The 19,637-nt window shown below is 47.0% G+C and overlaps 1 protein-coding gene across 1 annotated transcript in view; it reads left to right on the forward strand.

The window, feature by feature from the left end:
- The window catches only part of SLC36A1 (solute carrier family 36 member 1), a 49,574-nt gene extending 32,769 nt beyond the window's left edge, over positions 1-16,805 (forward strand). The window contains exons 10-11 of the mRNA XM_069589973.1: positions 3,288-3,457; positions 12,370-16,805. Coding sequence (XP_069446074.1) covers positions 3,288-3,457; positions 12,370-12,641 — 442 coding nt within the window. The 3' untranslated portion in view covers positions 12,642-16,805. The remainder of the gene's footprint in view (positions 1-3,287; positions 3,458-12,369) is intronic.
- Positions 16,806-19,637: the final 2,832 nt, after the last annotated feature.

Here is a 19,637-nt window from a genome sequence, read left to right on the forward strand (position 1 = left end):
CAGTCCTGTCATGCAGTCCCCTGTCGAGAGGGCACAGACACTTCCCTTAGTTCTTAACGACAAAGAGGAAACCCTGAGATGCAGTGAGGGCCACTCAGGCTCTAGCTCCAGCCCCATCTAGCTCCTTCTCAGTGAAGAGGCCTCATGCTGGGAGTCACTCTGTTTGAGAAATCCTCTAATGTCTCACCGACTGACGCGTCAAGTCTAGGTCAGTGGCCCTCCTCTCTGCTGCCACGGGGTCCGATGAGGATACTGTCCTAATTCTTATTCCATTGTGTTGTAGTTGTCTGTTTACCCATGCTGTGCTCTCCCTACATTATAAGCTTCATTCATTTTACCCCAGCCCCCTGGCACAATGCCTGGCATACAGTCAAAACCAAGTGAAAAATTTTTGAATGAAAAGGGAGGACTAAGTGCTGAGGCGGCGAGGCATTTATAAATGAGGAGAGCTCACCAGGAAGCCACTGGAACACAGAGGATAGAGGTGGTCCGCCATGTCCCAGCTCTCTATAGCCTTGGACAGGCCGCAGCTTCCCACTGTCCCAGTTCCCCTTTCTGGGAACTAAGCCTAGTCATTTCTGTCAGAATTGTCATGCAAATCAAATAACATGCGTGAGCTTGGTACTAGTGTACTGTCACCGTGGAGAAGTAGGCTGGTGCTGAGCTTTATACTTTGGATGAGTCATTCTGATGGAGACAGATGCCTCGTGGATTGATTGATCCACTGACTGATGGTGGCCACTTCTCCCAGGAGATCTGAGCCCAGAAGGGTCAAGCATCCAGTCCATGGACCTCGAACCTTTCCAGATACACCAGGAAAAAGGAGGGCAAACTTGCCTGGTCCCCAGCTTCTGCTGTGCCTGTCCCAAGACTGCCGCTTGCTCCGTGTGCAGGTGCAGGCGGAGCCTCTCCCCGTGGGCTGGGAACTCTTCTGTATCTCACTTTCTCTAAGTCATGACTGCTGTGTGCAGAGAAACACCAAGACATACTGAAATCCTTCCTGACAAGGTAAATGTCAGAGGGTGTGTCCTAAGCAGCAAATTCTTTTTGGAAGATTAAAATTTCATTGCAGACAGCAGCCGTGAGCAGATGCTATAAAGCTTGTCGAATGCCCTAGGGATCAGAATAACCTTTCAGGTCGGCCTGGTTTTAGAGGTCTGATGGGTGAGGCATTGTACAAGGACTGACTGAGGAAATTGAGAAAAATGTTTTTTCAGTAGGATCAGTGTTTAATACTGGTCACCCTGATCAGCAGACAAGTGGTAACCCTGAAGTGGGCTGTTTTCTCCCAAAAGTCTTTCTCTTTCCCTCTAATGCCTGCTTTTCAATTTCCAAATATTCATGCCCTTTCGAAAGAGAAGAGTCAAGTAGTAGCTCAGCATAACTGAAGATAAATGGATCAGGAGCAGCAGAAGCAGCCGACATAATCTGAAGCCATAGGCGAGCATCTGTCTTCTTTCCTCTGATGTTTCCACCCCAGCTCCCCTAATCTTTCTGCCTCTCTTCGGGTATGATTTATTTAGCTGTCTCAGCAGGTGGCTATCCTGAATCTAGACTTCTCAGCACTCCAGAAGGCTTTGGGGCTGCACTGAGTTTAGTTATAGAGCTGCTAGCTGGTTTTTTCCCAAAGGGTTTTTAATTATGTATTCTTGGAGCAAAAGACCTTTTGTCAGTCTCAGTTTCTCCCAGGGTGTTCTCCTGCTTATAGCATTAGAACATCTTCTAGGTGTTAAGTTCAACCACAGAGAAAGTCAGTGCACACCATGAACAGTATAATCACTTTAAAAAAAGTCTCTACTGAATTTTTACAATATTGCTTCTGTTTTATGTTTTGGTTTTTTTGCCCTGAGGCATGTGGGATCTTAGCTCCCCAACCAGGGATTGAACCCACGTCCTCTGCACTGGAAGGCGAAGCCTTAACCTCTGGATCACCAGGAAGTCCCTATAATCACCACTTTTAAAAGATTTCCAGCAAGGGAGGGAGGCCGCAGTTTCTTGCTGGTAATGCATGAGGGTCTTCTTTGAAGTGGAACTTTGCTTAGGGGCAGGATGGCCTTCTCTTTAATGGGCATGTCAAATCTGAATACTTACTGATCAGACCTTTTTTCTACTCTTCACTGTCCTAGGTCTTGGATAAGACAGACGTGTCCCGTGGTAGGTTAGCAGTCTTTCTGAGAAGCCTCCCATGAAGCAGTGGTAGGGTAGTAGCCAGCCCTAGTGGGATGGAAAGATGGCTTTTGTTCCTGTCTGTTCATTCTGTGTGATCACCATCTGATTCTAGGGAGCACTGAGTTGGATGGGAAGGATTTGAAATGCCTGTTGCATTTGAATTGTATTTTTTTTCCTGCTGTTTACTCCTTTTTTTCCTTGCTTTTTAAAAATGTTTTTGTTTTTTAATTTTTACAATGTCATGTTGGTCTCTGTTTTTATTTGTTAAAGGCTATATGCCTGTGGAAAAGATTCCAAATGTTCAAAGGGTGTACAGAAAATATTAGGTTTCCACTTGCCTCTTCAGGACCCCTGTTTTACAATTTTCCATTTCGGGGTTGACCATTGCCAGTTTCTTGTGTTTTCTCCTCAAGATACTTGGCGTATATAGGAATGTCACATGTATGTGTGTCTGAAAGGGGGTGTTTTTCCTTCTTTTTCCTTTATTTTAGACAGTGGGTACCGTACTGTCAACACTGTTCGGCTTCATGCTTTTTTCCACTTCATTGTATGTCATGGAGGTAGTTTCATATCAGCACCGGAGTTCTTTCTCCTACTTTTTAACACTTCTGTGGGAATGCCGGTTTTCCCAGGTGCCGCTAGCGGTAGAGAATCCACCTGCCAATCCAGGAGATGCAAGTGACATGGTTTGGATCCCTGAGTCAGGAAGATACCCTGGAGTAGAAAATGGCAACCCACTCCAGTTTCTTGCCTGGAAAATTCCATGGGCAGAGGAACCTGGCAGGCTACAATCCATGGGGTTACAAAGAGTCAGACATGCCTGAGCACATTGGGGTGCCATGATTATTTAACCAATTCCCTCCTGATTAACACTGGAACTCTTTTTAATCTTTCAGACTTAGAGCTGCAGTGACATATTTTTACTGTAAGTTTATGTGTGCATGTACAAGTATACCTATAGGATAAATCCCTAGACCTGAAATTGCTCATCCAAAGGAGACATGTGTTTATAACTTGGAGAGATATGGCCAAGTCACCACAGGGCCATTTTGCAGTCTCACTGCTGGGTATGTGAGTGTGCATAGCTGGCTCTGAGTGTGTCTCGACTCTCTCTGCAGGCTGTACCAGTCAGTTAAGCTGCTCTACTCCGTTGGCATCTTCTTCACCTACGCCCTCCAGTTCTATGTCCCTGCCGAGATCATCATCCCTTTCTTTGTGGCCCGTGGGCCTGAGCATTGCGAACTGGTGATAGATCTCTCCGTGCGCACCGTGCTGGTCTGTCTGACATGTGAGTAGAAGACAAGATCATTACCTTGTCTGTTTTCTCCCCAGAGGGCGCCCAGTCCCCAGGGCTTTTGTGAGGGAAGGCTTGTGTCGTAGCCAGTGTTGTGTGAGCAGGGAACTTGGGGCGCTGTCTCAGCATCAGAGTTGAGGCATGTCTGCAGAGGGACTGAATTGATTATAGGTATGCTCTAAAGCATACAGTAATGGGAGTGGTGATTTCTTTATAGAGACAGCCTAAAATGTGATGGCAGTGGTCATGATGCTTAGTAAACGGGTGCAATTATTATTCTGTCTGAAATATGGCAGAAGTTTAACAGAGATCCATTTAACACACACGCATAATGAGTACTGTAATTTCTTTGATAGCAGGTGTATCTTTGTTTATTTCAAATAATCATGTTTCCAGTGTGACAGTCTGTTCCTTGGATTGCATTTTGAGACTGCTTGATACTATTCTAAATACTTTTGGATGGTGGTCTCACTAAAATCTGTTTCATAGAAAATTTCTGTTGACTACCCTAGGTGTTTGTTTTATCACTTTGTGTTTAATTCCTCTCTTCTGACCACATACCCAGGAGTGTGAGCTGAGAGACAAGATAGCACCTTATTTGTTCTTGGTTAAAACTGGTATAATTCAAAAATAAATTATTTTTTTGAAGCTCCTGTGAAGTTGATAAAATAATTCTTGAATATATTGGTCTCTAATATCTAATTTAAATTTTAAGAGATTTGCAGTTTCTTTCCAAATTGAAATGCTTGAATCATAGATGTCTCTTTTTGGCCATGGTTAGTTTTTTTTTTTTTTTTTTTTAACTTTTACGTTTTTGGGAAAAGAGACATCTTTGCTTATCATATTGGAACTTTCCTTAAAGTATGCAGTTCAAGCCTCTGTATTTGGAGTAAAGCTGGTATTTCTTTTAATAGGTTTTTTAAAGTTATTTTTTAATTGGAGGAAAGTTGTTTTACAACGGAGTGTTGGTTTCTGGTTGCAACAACACAAATCAACCATAATTATATATGTATCCCTTCCCTCTTGAGCCTCCCTCCCCTCCCTCACCCCTCAGGTGATCACAGAGCGCCAGGCTGGGCTCCCTGTGTTATATAGCAACTCCTCACCAGCCAGTTTACACATGATGGTGTATATATGTCGATGCTGATCTCTCCATTCGTCCCACTTTCTCCCTCCCTAGCTGTGTCCACAGGTCTGTTCTTACTTCCGCATCTCCATTCCTTTCCTGCAGACAGGTTCCTCAGTACCATCTTTCTAGATTCCATGTATATGTGTTAATATACGATATTTGTTCATTGGACCAGAATGGAGTGTTTTAGGGATGAATGATGTGATAGTTGTCTAACATGCACTCATAGTCTGGAAGGTTTGAAATGACTTCATTGGTTGACTGTTAGCAAGAGCAGGGCAAACAAGAGGCTGTCATCCTTTCCTTCCACCTACGTAGATGTAGGGAGCAGACTGGCGCCCATCCCAGGATGGCCCTCCCCCAGCCACCCACAGGTACCTTCCTGATGTTACTTCTGGGGCAGTGGGTGGAAGCTCAGTGTCCCAGGTCTGCATGGAAGGAACTCACTGGAGCTGAGACCTGAAGACCTTCCTATTTAATCTTGGGGAGCTCTCCTGCTGAGGCGTTCTTGTAGTCTGGACCTGGGTAGCAGAGTGCACACCTTGGTTTCACCAGCCCCAGAGAGGTGAAGGAAACCAGGAATCTGACCCCTCATATTCTTCACTGGACAGCCCTTTGGGCTATCTCCTTAGACCAGCCTGGAAAACAGCCCACTGCCTGCAGGCCACTGCTGCCCCAAAGTGATTGAAGGGAAGGAATGTGCAGGGTACAGCTATGACTTTCGACTAAAGCACCTGAATGTGTGGTAAGATCAGAGGCTTGCACTCTCCTAGATTTTACTGTTTCTTGCTGGCAACCCTGGAGGCTTTGATCAAGCATGTATAATTCCTCTACAGAGAAATTAGATCTGAGTGTTGAGGAGACAGCACCCATGTGCACGGTGTTCATAATGTCAACTCTAAGGCCCTGATTCTTGAATCCAAGGGGTACTAGAAGAAAGGATAGGGATAGCTCAAATAATGGGCTTTGTTTCAGAGTGGTTACTATAGAGAAAGCAGGCCTGTCTGTGTACATGTGTTGTCCCTGCTGGAAGAACTGGGGCACTGAGCTGGCCCTGGCTCCTCTCACTGCCCCATTTTCTTCTCAAGTTTGGCTCAGCCTCTGGTAGCATATGTCTCGCTTCCTGCCAGGTTCCTCTCCACTGCACCCCACGGCAGCCAGCAGTCCTGACTCACAGACCTCCTGCTATCCTTAGATGCCTCTCGGTTTTCACTTCGCTCTTCCTAGCTCTGTCTATGGGTCTCACCTCCCTTCTGCAGTGTGACGCTCAGAGGATAAGAGCTGTGTTTGATCTTTAAGCACATTGGGTTGTTTTCCCCTTCTCCTGTGATCTCTTGTGACTTGACTTTTCATTGTCATCCTATTAAAGGGTGCAACCCCTTCATCTCTGAGTGCTCAGCCTCTCTTGCCTTCCCTGGAGACTTTGAAGTTATTGTGGGATTCGGGAGCGGCATTTTACTGTAGCACCAACTTAATTGCATTTATCTGACTTCATTTTGTTTTTTTACCTCTGTAACTTCAGATCCTTTGGCCGAAGGTTAATTGGTATATGATTTTAGATCTTTGATGTAACTGATTGTTTTCATTTACAGTCATAAATTTTAATGGCAGCTTGTTTGATTGCTATTTGGGCTATTTTCTTGTTTTCTCCCCAACTTTCTCTCCACCTGCTCACTCTCCATCCCCAAGGGAGCAGGAAAATCTGGTTCGGCCTCATTTTTTTTTCCACTTAGAATTCAACTTTCTCACCACTCTTCCCCATCTGCCAAAGATGACCATGTCTGCTTTTTTGATGCTTTATTGCACACTTTTGGAGAGGAAAGGAAAGAAAAATATGCATGTCAGAGATTGGTGCTCATTTTGTTACAGTTTCATATGGGACAGTAGTTTCTTCCAGCCCATATGTTTGGCCATGCAGACCTAGCAGATCACCTTATGTCCAGACCTTGTGTAGAAGGAGAGGCCGGGAGAGGCTGCTCCACCTGAAAGAGGCCGGAGATGTGCAAAGAGTAGTTCCTCTGGAACTACTAACCTGTCCTCCAGTGGTTTGAACTGATCTGCTGTGGCACTTGGCACATGACACATTTTATTTCAGTTAGGTATGAGAATGTCATAAACCTGTTATTGAAGACAGAATAGCAGCACAACCATCTCAGTTAAGAGATCTATCACAGCCTAGAATATAAAGCAGTCCAAGCAGCCAGACTCTTAAGAGAAGGAAGCTTCCAGGTCCAAACAAAGTGGCTTTCTCCACCCCTTTTGGCCTCCCACACATCTCGGTCTTGCAGCTACAAAGAGAACAGCAGCACTAACTGTGCTCTGAGCCCCCATCCCCACCACGGGGTCGGTCATGAGGCCTCAGTGTCTTCATTTGTAAGATGTGAAAGGGATCCCCTCACTTCATGTCTAAAACTCTGTCATTCTGCACTAGTACTCTGAGCTTGATTTTAAATTCCTACCAAAATATTGCTCCCCAAAAAGTTAATGTAATAAAAGCATTTGAAGATTGTCTAGATCTAGAGTAAGTGAAAAAGCAATTCCCAATATCCCAGTGACTTAAAATAACTTTTGCGTTTTATCTTCTGTGTTAATCCCCATGGGCGCTTTTTATAAATAATTGCAGTCCTCATATACATGTGACTTTGTCTTTGGCATTTTGTTTAAAATTGTCTCATGACTATACATATCTTTGGAAATATTTTTTATGACTGCACGATATTCCTTTTTATTGGTAGATCATGTTTACGAAACCACTCCTTTAACACTGGACATGTAGGTTGTTTCCCTTGTTTTTGTATTGTTTTTAAAATTTATACTCCCACTAAATGAAATTATACATTCTGTTCAAGAGTGTTATTAATTTTAAAGACAGATTTCTAGCCGTTTGAGAGCCACAGAGGTGAGCTTCACCTACACTGATGGTAATAAACAGCAGTAAGCACTTCTGGACACAGGAGCTGTAAGTTTCCAAGGGCTTTCTCTCAGTGTGCTTGTCTCTTAAGTGCTTTCTCTGCTCTGTGCGTAAGTCAACTCTTTCTGTTGTGGTCTAAAACCACAGGCTCAGAATTCCAGTCAGTTCCTTCTCTAAACATGGCTCTTGGCCTCCTGCTGCTTCAGCAGTTAAAAGATCACATTTTCAGTGCCTCTTAACCCAAAGAGAAGATGTTTTGCAATACCATTGGAGACCTCTTGACTAATCATGTGATCTGCCCGTTCTCAGGGCCAACAGCTAAGCTGTTCATGTCATAGCTAGGCTGCTGCAGGGGGCTGGGGAGCTGCCTGCCAGTGGGGAGTGTGCTATCTTTGACCCTCTTTGTATGAGATGCTCTTTCTGTGGGGGAGTAGGGAGAGGGTTCCTGGAGGAGGGCATGGCAACCCACTCCGGTAATCCTGCCAGGAGAATTCCCATTGACAGCGAAGTCTGGCGGGCTGCAGTCCATGAGGTTGCAAAGAGTCAGACACAACTGAGCAACTGAGCACAGGGAGAGGGTATTCCCAGTTGGCTGCTTCCTGAGGCATCTGCCTTCTTGGGTTTCTGTTTCTTAAGGGCTTTAACTCATGGAGTAAAGACATTCAGTGTTAGAAGAGGTTTTAGTTGCTCCCATATCTTTCCTGAGTACCTGATTCCCATCTCTGGAATTAGTGAAATCTAGTTTGCCTGGACAGGGAAGCCTGGTGTGCTGCAGTCCATGGGGTCGCAAAGAGTTGGACATAACTGAGCGACTGAACTGAACTGAGTTTGCCTGGTGTTTGGTAAACAGAGGCCTTGGATATTAGGCCCTCCGTTTGGGTCTCTCTCCCTTCCTCCTCCCCCAGTGTATTAACTAATGGGAAGTTCATTCTTCCTGCCTTCTCCCCTCATTATGTTTCTCCAGTGTCGGGCTGCATTTAGGGTTCAACTGTGTATCCGGTCAAGCTAGGACAGGAAGAGGGTCCTCCCTTTGCAGCCCTGTGGTCCTGGCTTTTTAAAATTTTGCCCTTTAAAAAATATCTCTATTAAGGACATTTGTGTTAAACATACTTATCTTGTATATCGGTAGTCAAGTCAAGAACAAGTTTTCAGGTTGCTATTTTAAAGTCATGATGAAATGGAACATTTCCATCCAATCTGAGAAAAGATTCTGATCTTGCAAGCTTCTGTTTCTGTTTTCACTTAATTCTTATCAGAGTGGAGCACATGTGACTTCACTTAGCTCATATCATGAAGTACCCATCTGTCCTCCAGGCTAATATGCAAGAGGAAAGGAGAGGACAGACCCTCAGCACTGGGAGGGGCTGGGCAGGTCCTCTGACTTGTCTCCTCCAGGTACTTGTCTCAGCATAAATGCCTGCTTTCTCTTCAATGGTTGGAGCATCCTGGGGACCAGGAGGAATAAATCACACTTCTTTAATAGTAGAAAACCAGAGCTACTTACTTGGTGGTTTAGTAGCTGAGTCATGTCCGACTCTTTGTGACACCAGGGACTGTAGCCCTCCAGGCTTCTCTGTCCATTGAATTCTCCAGGCAAGAATACTGGAGTAGGTTGCCCTTTCCTTCTCCAGAGGATCTTCCCAATCCAGGGATTGAACCTGGGTCTCCTGCATTGCAGACGGATTCGTTACCAGCTGAGCCACCAGGGAAGCCCTAGTCAGGGGCGGGGGGCTAGAAGTTACATTTTTGGCCCAACCATGTCTTCTAAGATGGAATCCTGTCCGTCAGCTGTACCACTCTGGAGCAGCACATGGTACTTCCCAGACAGTGAATTGAGGGACATATTCCAGAACACATTCCCAGGTGACTAAATCTGCATTGTGCAGTTCCTTAAAATTTCAGCAATGCAAGTGATCATCCAGTGTTAATGAAGCCACCTTACTCCATGGGTAAATGAACTAAGGCTCAGAATGGGAGCTGATTTCACACCCCAGGTCACACGCAGCCTGCTCCTGAGCAGGGATGGGTAATGCTGTTAGCTAACATTTATGAGGCCTTTGTTATGTGTGTAGTACTCCAAGTTCTTTACCTGAATGATCTCATTTGACCATCCCTATTTAGCAGTAGGGAAGATGTCTTAACTAGGTTAAGTAACTGACTGGTCAGTAGTGGTTTGGAGCCTAGGTTCTGAGTCCAGACCCTTAATCACACTCTTATATCAGCCTCTCCAAGGCTCAGATCTGATGACTGCCTCAGCTGTTTCCACCCCACTGCTCACCTGAACTGAAATATCTGGAGCCACCACTGTGTGGTTAAACATTAGGCAGAGAGATCCAGACCCCAGAGAGGGCAAGTGTCTTACTCCAGGTTACACAGCAGATCAGCTCTTGTTGTCTTAGGTTTTCCGTGATGAGAGCATCATTTTGTCATCAACCTACAAACACTTCCAACTTTCCTCCAAACTCAACCCTGACGATTTGAGGGATATCAACTCTATTTAGAAATAGCTGAAGGCTGAAACAGACTATTTTAAACTTGCAGAGCAAGTTAAAAGCTTATATCTTTGGTAGACTCTGAAGGCTTCAGAACAGTTGAGGGTATTCTGAGACAATTGTTGTGATGGTTCAGTGTAGAAGAAAGAAAGAGGAAGGGATTGCCCTGGGGTTGAAAAGCCCTGGGCAGCATAGGCAAATCTGAAACTCATTTTCCTTGTACCTCCTTTTGTTATCAGGCTTCAAAATCCTTGTCTGGAGTCCTCTGAAAAGCAGAGAGGGGTCAGGGCTGACCTGTACTGGATTTTACCTCATCATTGTGGTGTGTCTCTGGGAAAGCTAATCTGGTATCTGAACCCCTCAGTTCTTCACAGACAGGATCTTTCTGCTGATCAGCCGGATCCCCTGTTCTCCCTCCTCCGGCTCATCCTATTCTGTATTTTCTTGATCATCAGGTCTATGATGTTACTGAATCAGGGGCTTGAGGCCCTCGTTCCAGCTCTGTCACTTTCTATCATGTAAATTCTTCAGGGCTGTCTTTCCACAGAGACCATAATAATGTTGTGGAGGTCTGTACCTATGGAGCGGAGGCGAATTCAGCTCAGCGAGTGGTTGTTTCCCAGTGCCTTCTGCTAGACAGTAGACGTTCTGTGTGATGGGAGTGCTCCGGGTCTATGCTGTCCAGGATAGTAGCCATGAGGCACAGGTGGCAGTTGAGTCCTTGCAGTGTGGCCAGTGTGACTGGGAGACCGACTTCATTCAGATTTGGATAGCTAGTGACAGTGGCGTTATTGTACAGCACGGCTGCAGAGTGAGTGAATGTGAGACAGGTGACGTGGCTCTGCTCATCCCAGTTCCCAGCCTGCCTCTTGCCTTCCCGCATGGAGTGGTGTTCCAGGCAAAAAAGTGAGTGTTTCTCTTAAAACCTGGCCTCTAAATGCAGCCCACTGCTTTCATCTGGTGCTCACCCAAAGGAGCAGCAATCGATTCCAATAGTCCATTTGGAGGGTACAGTCGGCTGCACAGGATTATGACGTTCTGGCGTCTCACCACTGTGATGCCTTCCTCAGAGCAACTGGACCTCGCTTCTGCTTTATGAAATGAATGTAGGATTGAAACCCTCCAGTGTGAGTCTACTGTGTCCAGTGTGAGTCTCTTATAGAGATCAGGGAGGAGATAGATGTGCTCTGGATTACTGTCTCAATGCTCAGAACTGCTGGCCAGAGCCCAGCAACGGGGAAGACGATTCATCAAAATAATTTGATTATTAGCAAGTTAACGGTGCACTTGCCATGAGCAACGAAATATACACTACTACTGATAATATTAACTGTATTGTGTGCCTGGTGTACACCAGGCCTTTTAAGTGCCTGTGTAACCTCCCTTGATCATCACGACCTCCCTGACGGGAGCTTTTATATCTTCATCTCGTCAACAAGAAGACTGGGGAAAAGAGCCATGTGTCACTCAAGACAGAGCCAGAGTCCAAACACTAGTGCCCAGTTCCAGAGCCCATAATCCTCAATAAACCTATGAAACGTTGGCCTTCACCACTACCCGTCCCCCAAGTGGAGAGCTGAGTTAGGGCAAGTCGTAGGGTCAGTGGGCAATGGAGAAAGTCCTCTGCTTGGATTTAAACAGCGCTGTCTGACTAGCTGGCCGGTGGTAGAGATGTTGGTGTGCTGTGGAAAGCTGTGGCGTTTCCTCATGCGGTCCTCATTTCATCTTTATCATCTGTTGCACCTTCTTCACATACACCTGGGCTAAGTGTCAGGTGTGGAAGCCACCGGCTTGTCCTAACACACGAATGCAGTCTTTGTAGGGGGCTTTGCTCTTGAGGTCAGCCTGCACACAGATCTGCTTCTCTTCACTGCGTGAAAGCACTCTATGCCATGGGGCGTACATGGGATTGTTCAGAACGAGGGTCCCCCCAGCCCCACCGTTTCATTTCTTGTCTTTCAAGTAGAGAGGTTTGTGTTGGAGGTACCCTCAGGGGTAAGAAGATGAGCAGTCGCTCAGAAAAGGTCTACCTCTTTTTCTGCTCTCCATTCACTCTCCTTTGGTAGGACCAGATTGCCCTGGAATGTAATTTGGCTCCTTTTCCTCAGAAAGATGGAAGTCACAGACTGTGACAGGAGAAGCTGGGAGATCTGGGTTCCCATCCCAATTCTGCCTACCTTGCAGTGAGTCCCGGGTTAGGCCACCTCTCCAGGCATCAGTTTTCTCATCTGTGCAATGAGAAATTGAGCTGGATTATATCTTGGCTTCCTTGGAGCTCCCCCTTCTGTGAGATGGACTTGCTAGATTTGCTGATGGTGAGATGGCCTCTCCCAGCTCTGGGTGGTCCTCAGCAGGCGTGTCCTCTCTCCCACAGGCATCTTGGCCATCCTCATCCCCCGCCTGGACCTGGTCATCTCCCTGGTGGGTTCCGTGAGCAGCAGTGCCCTGGCCCTCATCATCCCGCCACTCCTGGAGATCACCACCTACTACTCAGAGGGCATGAGCCCCATCACCATTGTCAAGGACGCCCTGATCAGCATCCTGGGTTTCATGGGCTTTGTGGTAGGGACGTGTCTGACCCTGTATGAGCTGGTCCAGCCAAGCAGCGCTCCCATCATCATCAACTCCACCAGTGCCTTTGTATAGCAGGCTGGGTGCGTCCCTGCACCTGCCCACTCTACCCTGTGTGTTCCCCCAGCACCTGGCTCCAGAGCCTCAGGTAGAGTCCAGGCTCTGGGGGAAGGTAAGGTCGCTGTCTGGGAACCCCTTCCTGGCTCCTGGGTACCCTGGGTCAGGTAGGGATGAAGACACGGTAGGGTGTGGGCAGCAGATTCGCTGCTGTGTGGGAGGTACCTCTAGCGGCAGCGCCATCTCTGTTCATTTGTACTTATTTTAATCCGGAACTTTTCACCTCTTTTCCCTGATCCCACCTCCTCCCTTCACTGCCTGCCTTTCTCCTTCTGACCCCCCTCTCCAGATTATCCCTGTTGCACAATTCACTTTATCTAAAAATTTCAGTGTCTCTCACCTCATGTTTTCTCCTTGTCCGGGCCAAGCCTAGATGGAATAATGTGGGCATGCCCCTCTTTATCAAGCCAGGCCCACCTCTTAGCTCTCTCCCAAATGTTTTACCTCAGTATTCTCCTGCCTATTCGAGTCTCCGCCCAGTCGTGGAGCCTACCTAGTAGTTGAAAACCAGCCCCCAAAGCTAGAGGTTCCAGCCTTCACTCTTTCTGGCTTGCCGTGACCCTTGGCAACACCACCTCCTCTCCGGTTTCCTCGCATGGGTCACGATACTGTTATCTTAGTTGCTCAAACTGCTGAAAGATATCAAGTGCTGCCAAATTGAAAATATTTATATTTTATTTAAAACCAGCTTTTGTTTTTAGATTCTGTCTCTAGATCTGGGACTATTTGCAACTTGTTCCTTCCTCAGTAAACTCTCACTCAACTACTCCTTCTGAGAGGAAACTGAGTCCAGGAGGTGTCTACGGAGGCCCTCAGCACCCTTGGCCGAGGACCCCGGAGCTTTCAGTCAGGATCATCGAAGTGCGGACCTCTGTGGGGAGTCACGGACTTTGCCTCCCGTCGACCAACCTGATTGCCTCCTGAGAAGGCAGGAAGGACTCAGGAGATGTTTGCCGACGCACGAGGCGGAAGGGAAGAATGGCGATGTGGGGTGGGTTTCTCTCCATAGGAGGCTTAGAAAACGGCCGCTTTGTGCATTCAAACCTGTTCCCTCACCTCAGCTCCTGACGGACAGAGGGCACGGCAGCATCCAGACACCCCGACTCTTGCCATGAACGAGAAGATGAGGCCAGTGTGAAAGGCAGTTCCCCGAGTTTGCAGCAGCTGGTCCGACCCTACATGTGGTGCTCGGTTGTTTACAAGCCCTGGAGGACGGGGCGGGTGGGCAAGTGCCCAGCCCCGGGCTGCCTCCAGGATCTGGACTTCTAATGGAACCACTTGGTTGGGACTTCGGTCTCCTGTGCTCTGAACACTAATCATGCCCTCTTCCCTCTCCCCCCACCCCGCATGCCTCCCTGGGTATCAGAAAAGAGGCAGCCTCAGGGCTGACTCACCTCAAGGTCAACCTTCAGGTTTGGGGACAAACTGCAGAGAGAGCTGGGAAATGTCCATTGCGCTGTTGGCTGCCTCTTCCCTCTTGGTGTGACAGGTATCACAGAAGGCTGTTCACTGAATCTCCGTCTCTTGAGCTGTGTGTGCGTGTGTATGTAGGTACACGCACATGCTCCTGTGTAGGTAACAGGGTCGTGCTGTCGTCCACCCCTGCCAGCCTCTTACCTGAAAGTGGGGAGAACAGCACTCCTTTATCAGGGGTTTACTTTTTGTGTGTCACCAAAGCTCCTGGGGGCTGGGACCCAGCCTCACAGCCCCAGCTTTTTTCTTTCTTTTCTGTTCCAAAGCCAGACTCTCATTCAGTGACACTTGACCTACCTAATCACTGTTCACTTAGGAAGATGCAGTCAGTGGTGATCTGGTCTCCCTTAGGAAAGTGAACACTTTCCCCCATTCTTTCGGCTCTTTGGTGGTCACTCACAGGTGCTCACGTGACCAGGGTTCTAGCTGGAGGTGGCAGTGGCCCTGCCCTCTGGAACCACAAGCTTTCTAAGTAACTTCTGGTTACCAAAGTGTAACTTCAAGAACCTTTAGCTCCCATTTGCAAGCCCAGGCTCCAGCAGTCTTTCCAGAGCAGTCCTGAGTCTTGTTTCCAGCGAGAAGGCGCAGGCCAGTATTAGGGACTCAGACATGTGTCCCACCCACAGCTTCCATGGTGGAGGCTTCTGTGTGCTCAGGGCACTGCTAGAGGCAGTCCTGTCCAGGCGGCTCTTGAGACCTGGCCTGGGATGCTGGGACCTGATGACTGGACAGCACGATCCTGAGGTCTCCTGGCCCCAGGTCTATTGCTTCAGGGCCCCTGCCCAGGGAATCTGGTGTGTAGGAGAGACTGCTGCAGCCTTGGGGCTTCAGGAAACTAGCTTGGCCTGGCCTTGGCCCTGTTCAGTTATTTCTTGTGCTTTGTCTTCCCGGGCAGCCTGATCACATGGCTACTTCGGGAGACCCAGGCAAGGTGGATGCCATGGGGACCTTCCTGCTTGTGCAGCTGCACAGCAATCAGTTGTCAAGTAAAGGGTTGGCCAGACGGTTGTAGTGGAGGAAGCCCTTTCTTTTACAGAAGTAGCCGGCAATCCAGCTCAGGGAAGCTTACTCCTCTGCTCCCCACGGGGATCAGGGCTCCCTCCCTGCTTCTTTGCAGCCTCTCCCTGGGCCCTGCCTTAGTCTCTGGTGAAGAAGCCCCAGCATAAGTAGGAGACCAATCAGGGAACAAAAGAGCGAAGGCTTGCAGGGATGTGAGGCCACATCTTTCTGACCAAAGGTAAACAATAGGGCTTTCCGGCCCAGTGCTCTTCCACTCTATGTCCTTCTCCAGCCTCCCCAGGGCGGCCCCGGGTTCCATCAGCCCAGAGGTAGCTTCTCAGAGCCCCTTGTTCCCTCCTGCAGACGCCACTATCAGGAGCAGGTTTCCAACTCCCTGCGGGCAGTATACCTCTCCTTAAATGCAGGTTCTTGCTGGGAACAGCACGACCTGGCATCCTCTAGTCACTTTTTCTAGAAGTTGTACCATTCACAAGTGGCATTATTTATATTTATGTTGTGCTGCTAAGAGCCCTTCATGTGCACAGACCCTTGCCAGACGGATGTGACTGTGTGGTGTGTCTTAGCCTAGAACCTGCAGCTTGGCTCCTCTGTCACTCACCTCTCCAGTCAGATTCACTGGCTGATAAAGCTCACCGTTTACCCTCTACCCCCACGAAAGGCAAACTTTGCAGTTTGCAAAGTTGTCTTAAAGTAATGATCTCCAAACAGGTATGTTAGGAAAATCTTTTCCCCCTCCTTGTTCTCCTGCCTGGCTTTTTTTCCTCAAATCTCTTCCTTCCTAAATTGTAGAACATCATCTCTGTTTAACACTACATGTTCACCTCATGTGTTTTGGAAGTGCAGAATCTCAATTTATGTCTGTTTACAGCTCTCTCTATTCACTACTCACTGCAAGGGAGTCTGTTTTATTTCATGGCTGTTTGGATGTTCAAGTGAGCCCTGGCATCTACCTAGCTCAGAACGCAAAGCTGCTTCTCCTCAGTGGAAATAAAATTAAAAAGGCTTGACTGGATGTACAGGAGTCGGCTCCAAGTCTGCCTTACAATTTAATTTTCCAAGGTACATTACGCATCTCCAAGACCATTAAGAGGAAAGAGTACGGTTTGTATTGAAATCATGGTTAATACTTTTAGACAGTCCCGCTAGTTGCAAAGCTGTTTGCGCTCACAGCATCAGCCTGTGACATTTCTTCCCTGTCCTTTGTACCCCCGGGTCTTTCCCTGGCCAGGGGACATAAATGGTGCTGAGCTGCGGTTACCAGAGTCGCAGTGGGGAGTAATGGTGAAGTTGCCTGCTGTCAGCCATGTTCTTTTGTTTCAATCAAGGTGATGCTGTGGAAGTGGTTTTGTTTTACTGAACTTTGCTGAACAATAAAATTATGTGACTGTTGTAAACCATGTCAGGGAATGTGTGAATAAGAGGAAAATGAAAAACTGCCATCCAGCAGGTCTTGATAACTAGACAGTCCTGTGTATGTTATGTGCCTTTATGGATGTGTATGTTCTGAATGGTACATGGAGAAATAAGGATCATGCAGGAACTCATGGAAGATTTTGTTTTGGGTTCTGCACACGGATCATGTGTTAAACTTTTCCTTAATAAATGAGCTTTATTTTTTATTTTTGAGAACTTGGAGTCTGTGTCTTTGTTTCTCTCTCTCTCTCTCTCTCTCTTTTTTTCCCCAATTACTCAGATCCCTTTACTGGATCTTAGGTCAAAATGTTTCTTGGTTTATGTCACAGAACTCATCCAGGGGAGTAGTGTGAAGAGCAGACACACCTGTGGGTGGAGAGTCCCTGAGAAGGGGCAGGTAGTTACTTTTCTGTTAGACAATCCTGCTCTTCCTAAGTCTACTCCTGCTTCTCTTGAAAGCTTGAGTAGAAATTCGTAGCCCCCTCTGTGCATGTCAGAGGACCACCCAGGACAGGCGTGATGGTTTTCAGTGTCACGGTGGTTGGGTGATTGTATTGAATAACCCAGTTATTCAATTAAACACTAATCTAGGTGTTGCCGTGGAAGCATTTTGTAGTTGTGGTTAATGTCCACAGTCAGTTGCTTTTAAATAAAAAGATAATCCCCCAAATGTGGGTGGGCTTCATCGAATCAGCTGAAGGGCCTCAAGAGCATAATGGAGGTTGTTTCACTGAGAAAGAGAAAATTTTGCCTCAAGACTATAGCATTGACTCCTGCCCAAGAGTTTCCAGCCACCAGCTGGCCATGCACATTCTGAACTTGCCAGCCTGCACAATCACACAAGTTCAAGGCCTGTCTGTGTCTCTCTCTGTCTCCTCCTCTCTCCGCCCCCACCACCTCCCGTATGTTTTCATGTGTGTACATCTCCATCTTACGTGTCCTGCTTCTCTGAAGAACCCTGACTGATGTAAGAAATAATACTTGTATTACCCCCATCTTTCTTGAAGTGACGAGATAGATGTCAGGACATGGAAGAGATGATTCCCCTTCCTTTTTTGTCACACTGAAGAGGAAAAGCAAGGCCATCCAAGCTGCCCCAAGACGATTTGAAAACTAATCTTCGTGGGCTACAAGATTAAGTAAGTGAAGTCACTCAGTCGTGTCCAACTCTTTGCGACCCCATGGACTGTAGCCTACATGGCTCCTCTGTCCGTGGGATTTTCCAGGCAATAGTACTGGAGTGGATTGCCATATCCTTTTCCAACGGATCTTCCCGACCCAGGGATTGAACCCGGGTCTCCCGCATTGTAGACAGATGCTTTACAGTCTGGGCCAAGATTAGACTTCTCTAAAAGCAGAGCCCTCAAGGGGCACTGTTGAGGCACAACACTTACGGAGGAAGGTGGGGAAAGATGACTGTTTTCTGTGATCAGTGTTATTACTGGACCTGAGGGGCTCAAAGGCATTCAGTGACTGTTCCAGGACAGCGGCCAGCAAGGGACAGAGTTGGGATGCTTACACAAGCCTTGTGGTTATGGAACCCAAGCTCTTTCCTGAGGCGCTGGCTGCCTCACCCTACTTGTTGCAGCCTCAGGTGGGAGGGCCACCCTTAGGGACTGTTGAGAGGCTTAGGGAGAATGCTACATGGTACCTGGCATGAGGGGCTCATGAAACATAACGTATTAGCTGAATTGAAGAAAACCAAGATTTGGAGAGAAGCTGTTTTACTTGTATTTTTGGTTCTGTGTTCATTCATTATAATCTTGTCTTGCTCACTGGCTTCAGGCAGAGCATTCAGCCCTTCTTAGACTGTTCACTTCATGTTTTTATTCCTGCTCATATCCATACATAATGGCCATAATCCCTCCTTCCAGGTAACAAAGGCCCTCAGGGTCAGCCCACTGCACTCACACAGACATAAGCTGAGTGGACAGGACCTGGATTTGGACCCTAGATCTAGCTAGGGCTTTTTGCTAAGTAGGTTGGTTTCCTCAGACCCAGCCCATTGCAGATGTGTGCCAAGAAACCGTGTGTGTCTTCAGCCAGTACCCTTTAGATCCTTGGCCACTGATATCCTCCCACCTTTGGGAGAATAAATAGGGATATAATTTACATATGATAAAAGTCACCTGTTTTTTTTTTTAAGTACACAACTTGATGAGCTTGGGCAAATGCATGTAGTCATCTGGCCACCATTTCAGTGAAGATACAGAATGTTTCCTTTGCCCCTCCAGGTCCCTTGTGTCCCTCTGCTATCAGTCCCATCCCCATGCCACTCACCCTTGGGAACAACTCATTTAACTTTTCTGTCTCTAGTTTTGCTTTTTCTAGAATGTCATGTATATGGAACGTTAAGTGTTGTCCCCTCTGTCTGGCTTCTTTCACTTTACATAATGCTTTTTATACTTAACGTTGTGACATGTGTCCGGAGTTTGTTTTTATTTCAAAATGGTACTCTGTTGTGTGGTTGAACCATAGTTTGTTTATTCATTCTCCAGTTGTTGGACATTTGGGTTGCTTCCAGTTTCGGATGTTCTGAATAAAGCTGCTATGAATATTCATGCCCAGATCCTTGTGTGGACAGATGTATTTATTAATTCAGTTCAGTCACACAGTTGTGTCCGACTCTTTGCGACCCCATGAACCAAAGCACGCCAGGTCTCCCTGATGCCATCTAACCATCTCATCCTCTGTCATCCCCTTCTCCTGCCCTTAATCTTTCCCAGCATCAGGGTCTTTTCAAATGAGTCAGCTCTTTGCATCAGGTGGCCAAAATATTGGAGTTTCAGCTTCAACATCAGTCCTTGCAATCAACACCCAGGACCGACCTCCTTTAGGATGGACTTGTTGGATCTCCTTGCAGTCCAAGGGGCTCTTAAGAGTCTTCTCCAACACCACAGTTCAAAAGCATCAATTCTTCAGCGCTCAGCTTTCTTTATAGTCCAACTCTCACATCCATAGATGACTACTGGAAAAACCATAGCCTTGACTAGACAGACCTTTGTTGGCAAAGTAACGTCTCTGCTTTTTAATATGCTATCTACGTTG

The sequence above is a fragment of the Ovis canadensis genome, chromosome 5, assembly GCF_042477335.2.
Source record: "Ovis canadensis isolate MfBH-ARS-UI-01 breed Bighorn chromosome 5, ARS-UI_OviCan_v2, whole genome shotgun sequence".
NCBI classification, from domain to species: Eukaryota; Metazoa; Chordata; class Mammalia; order Artiodactyla; family Bovidae; genus Ovis; species Ovis canadensis.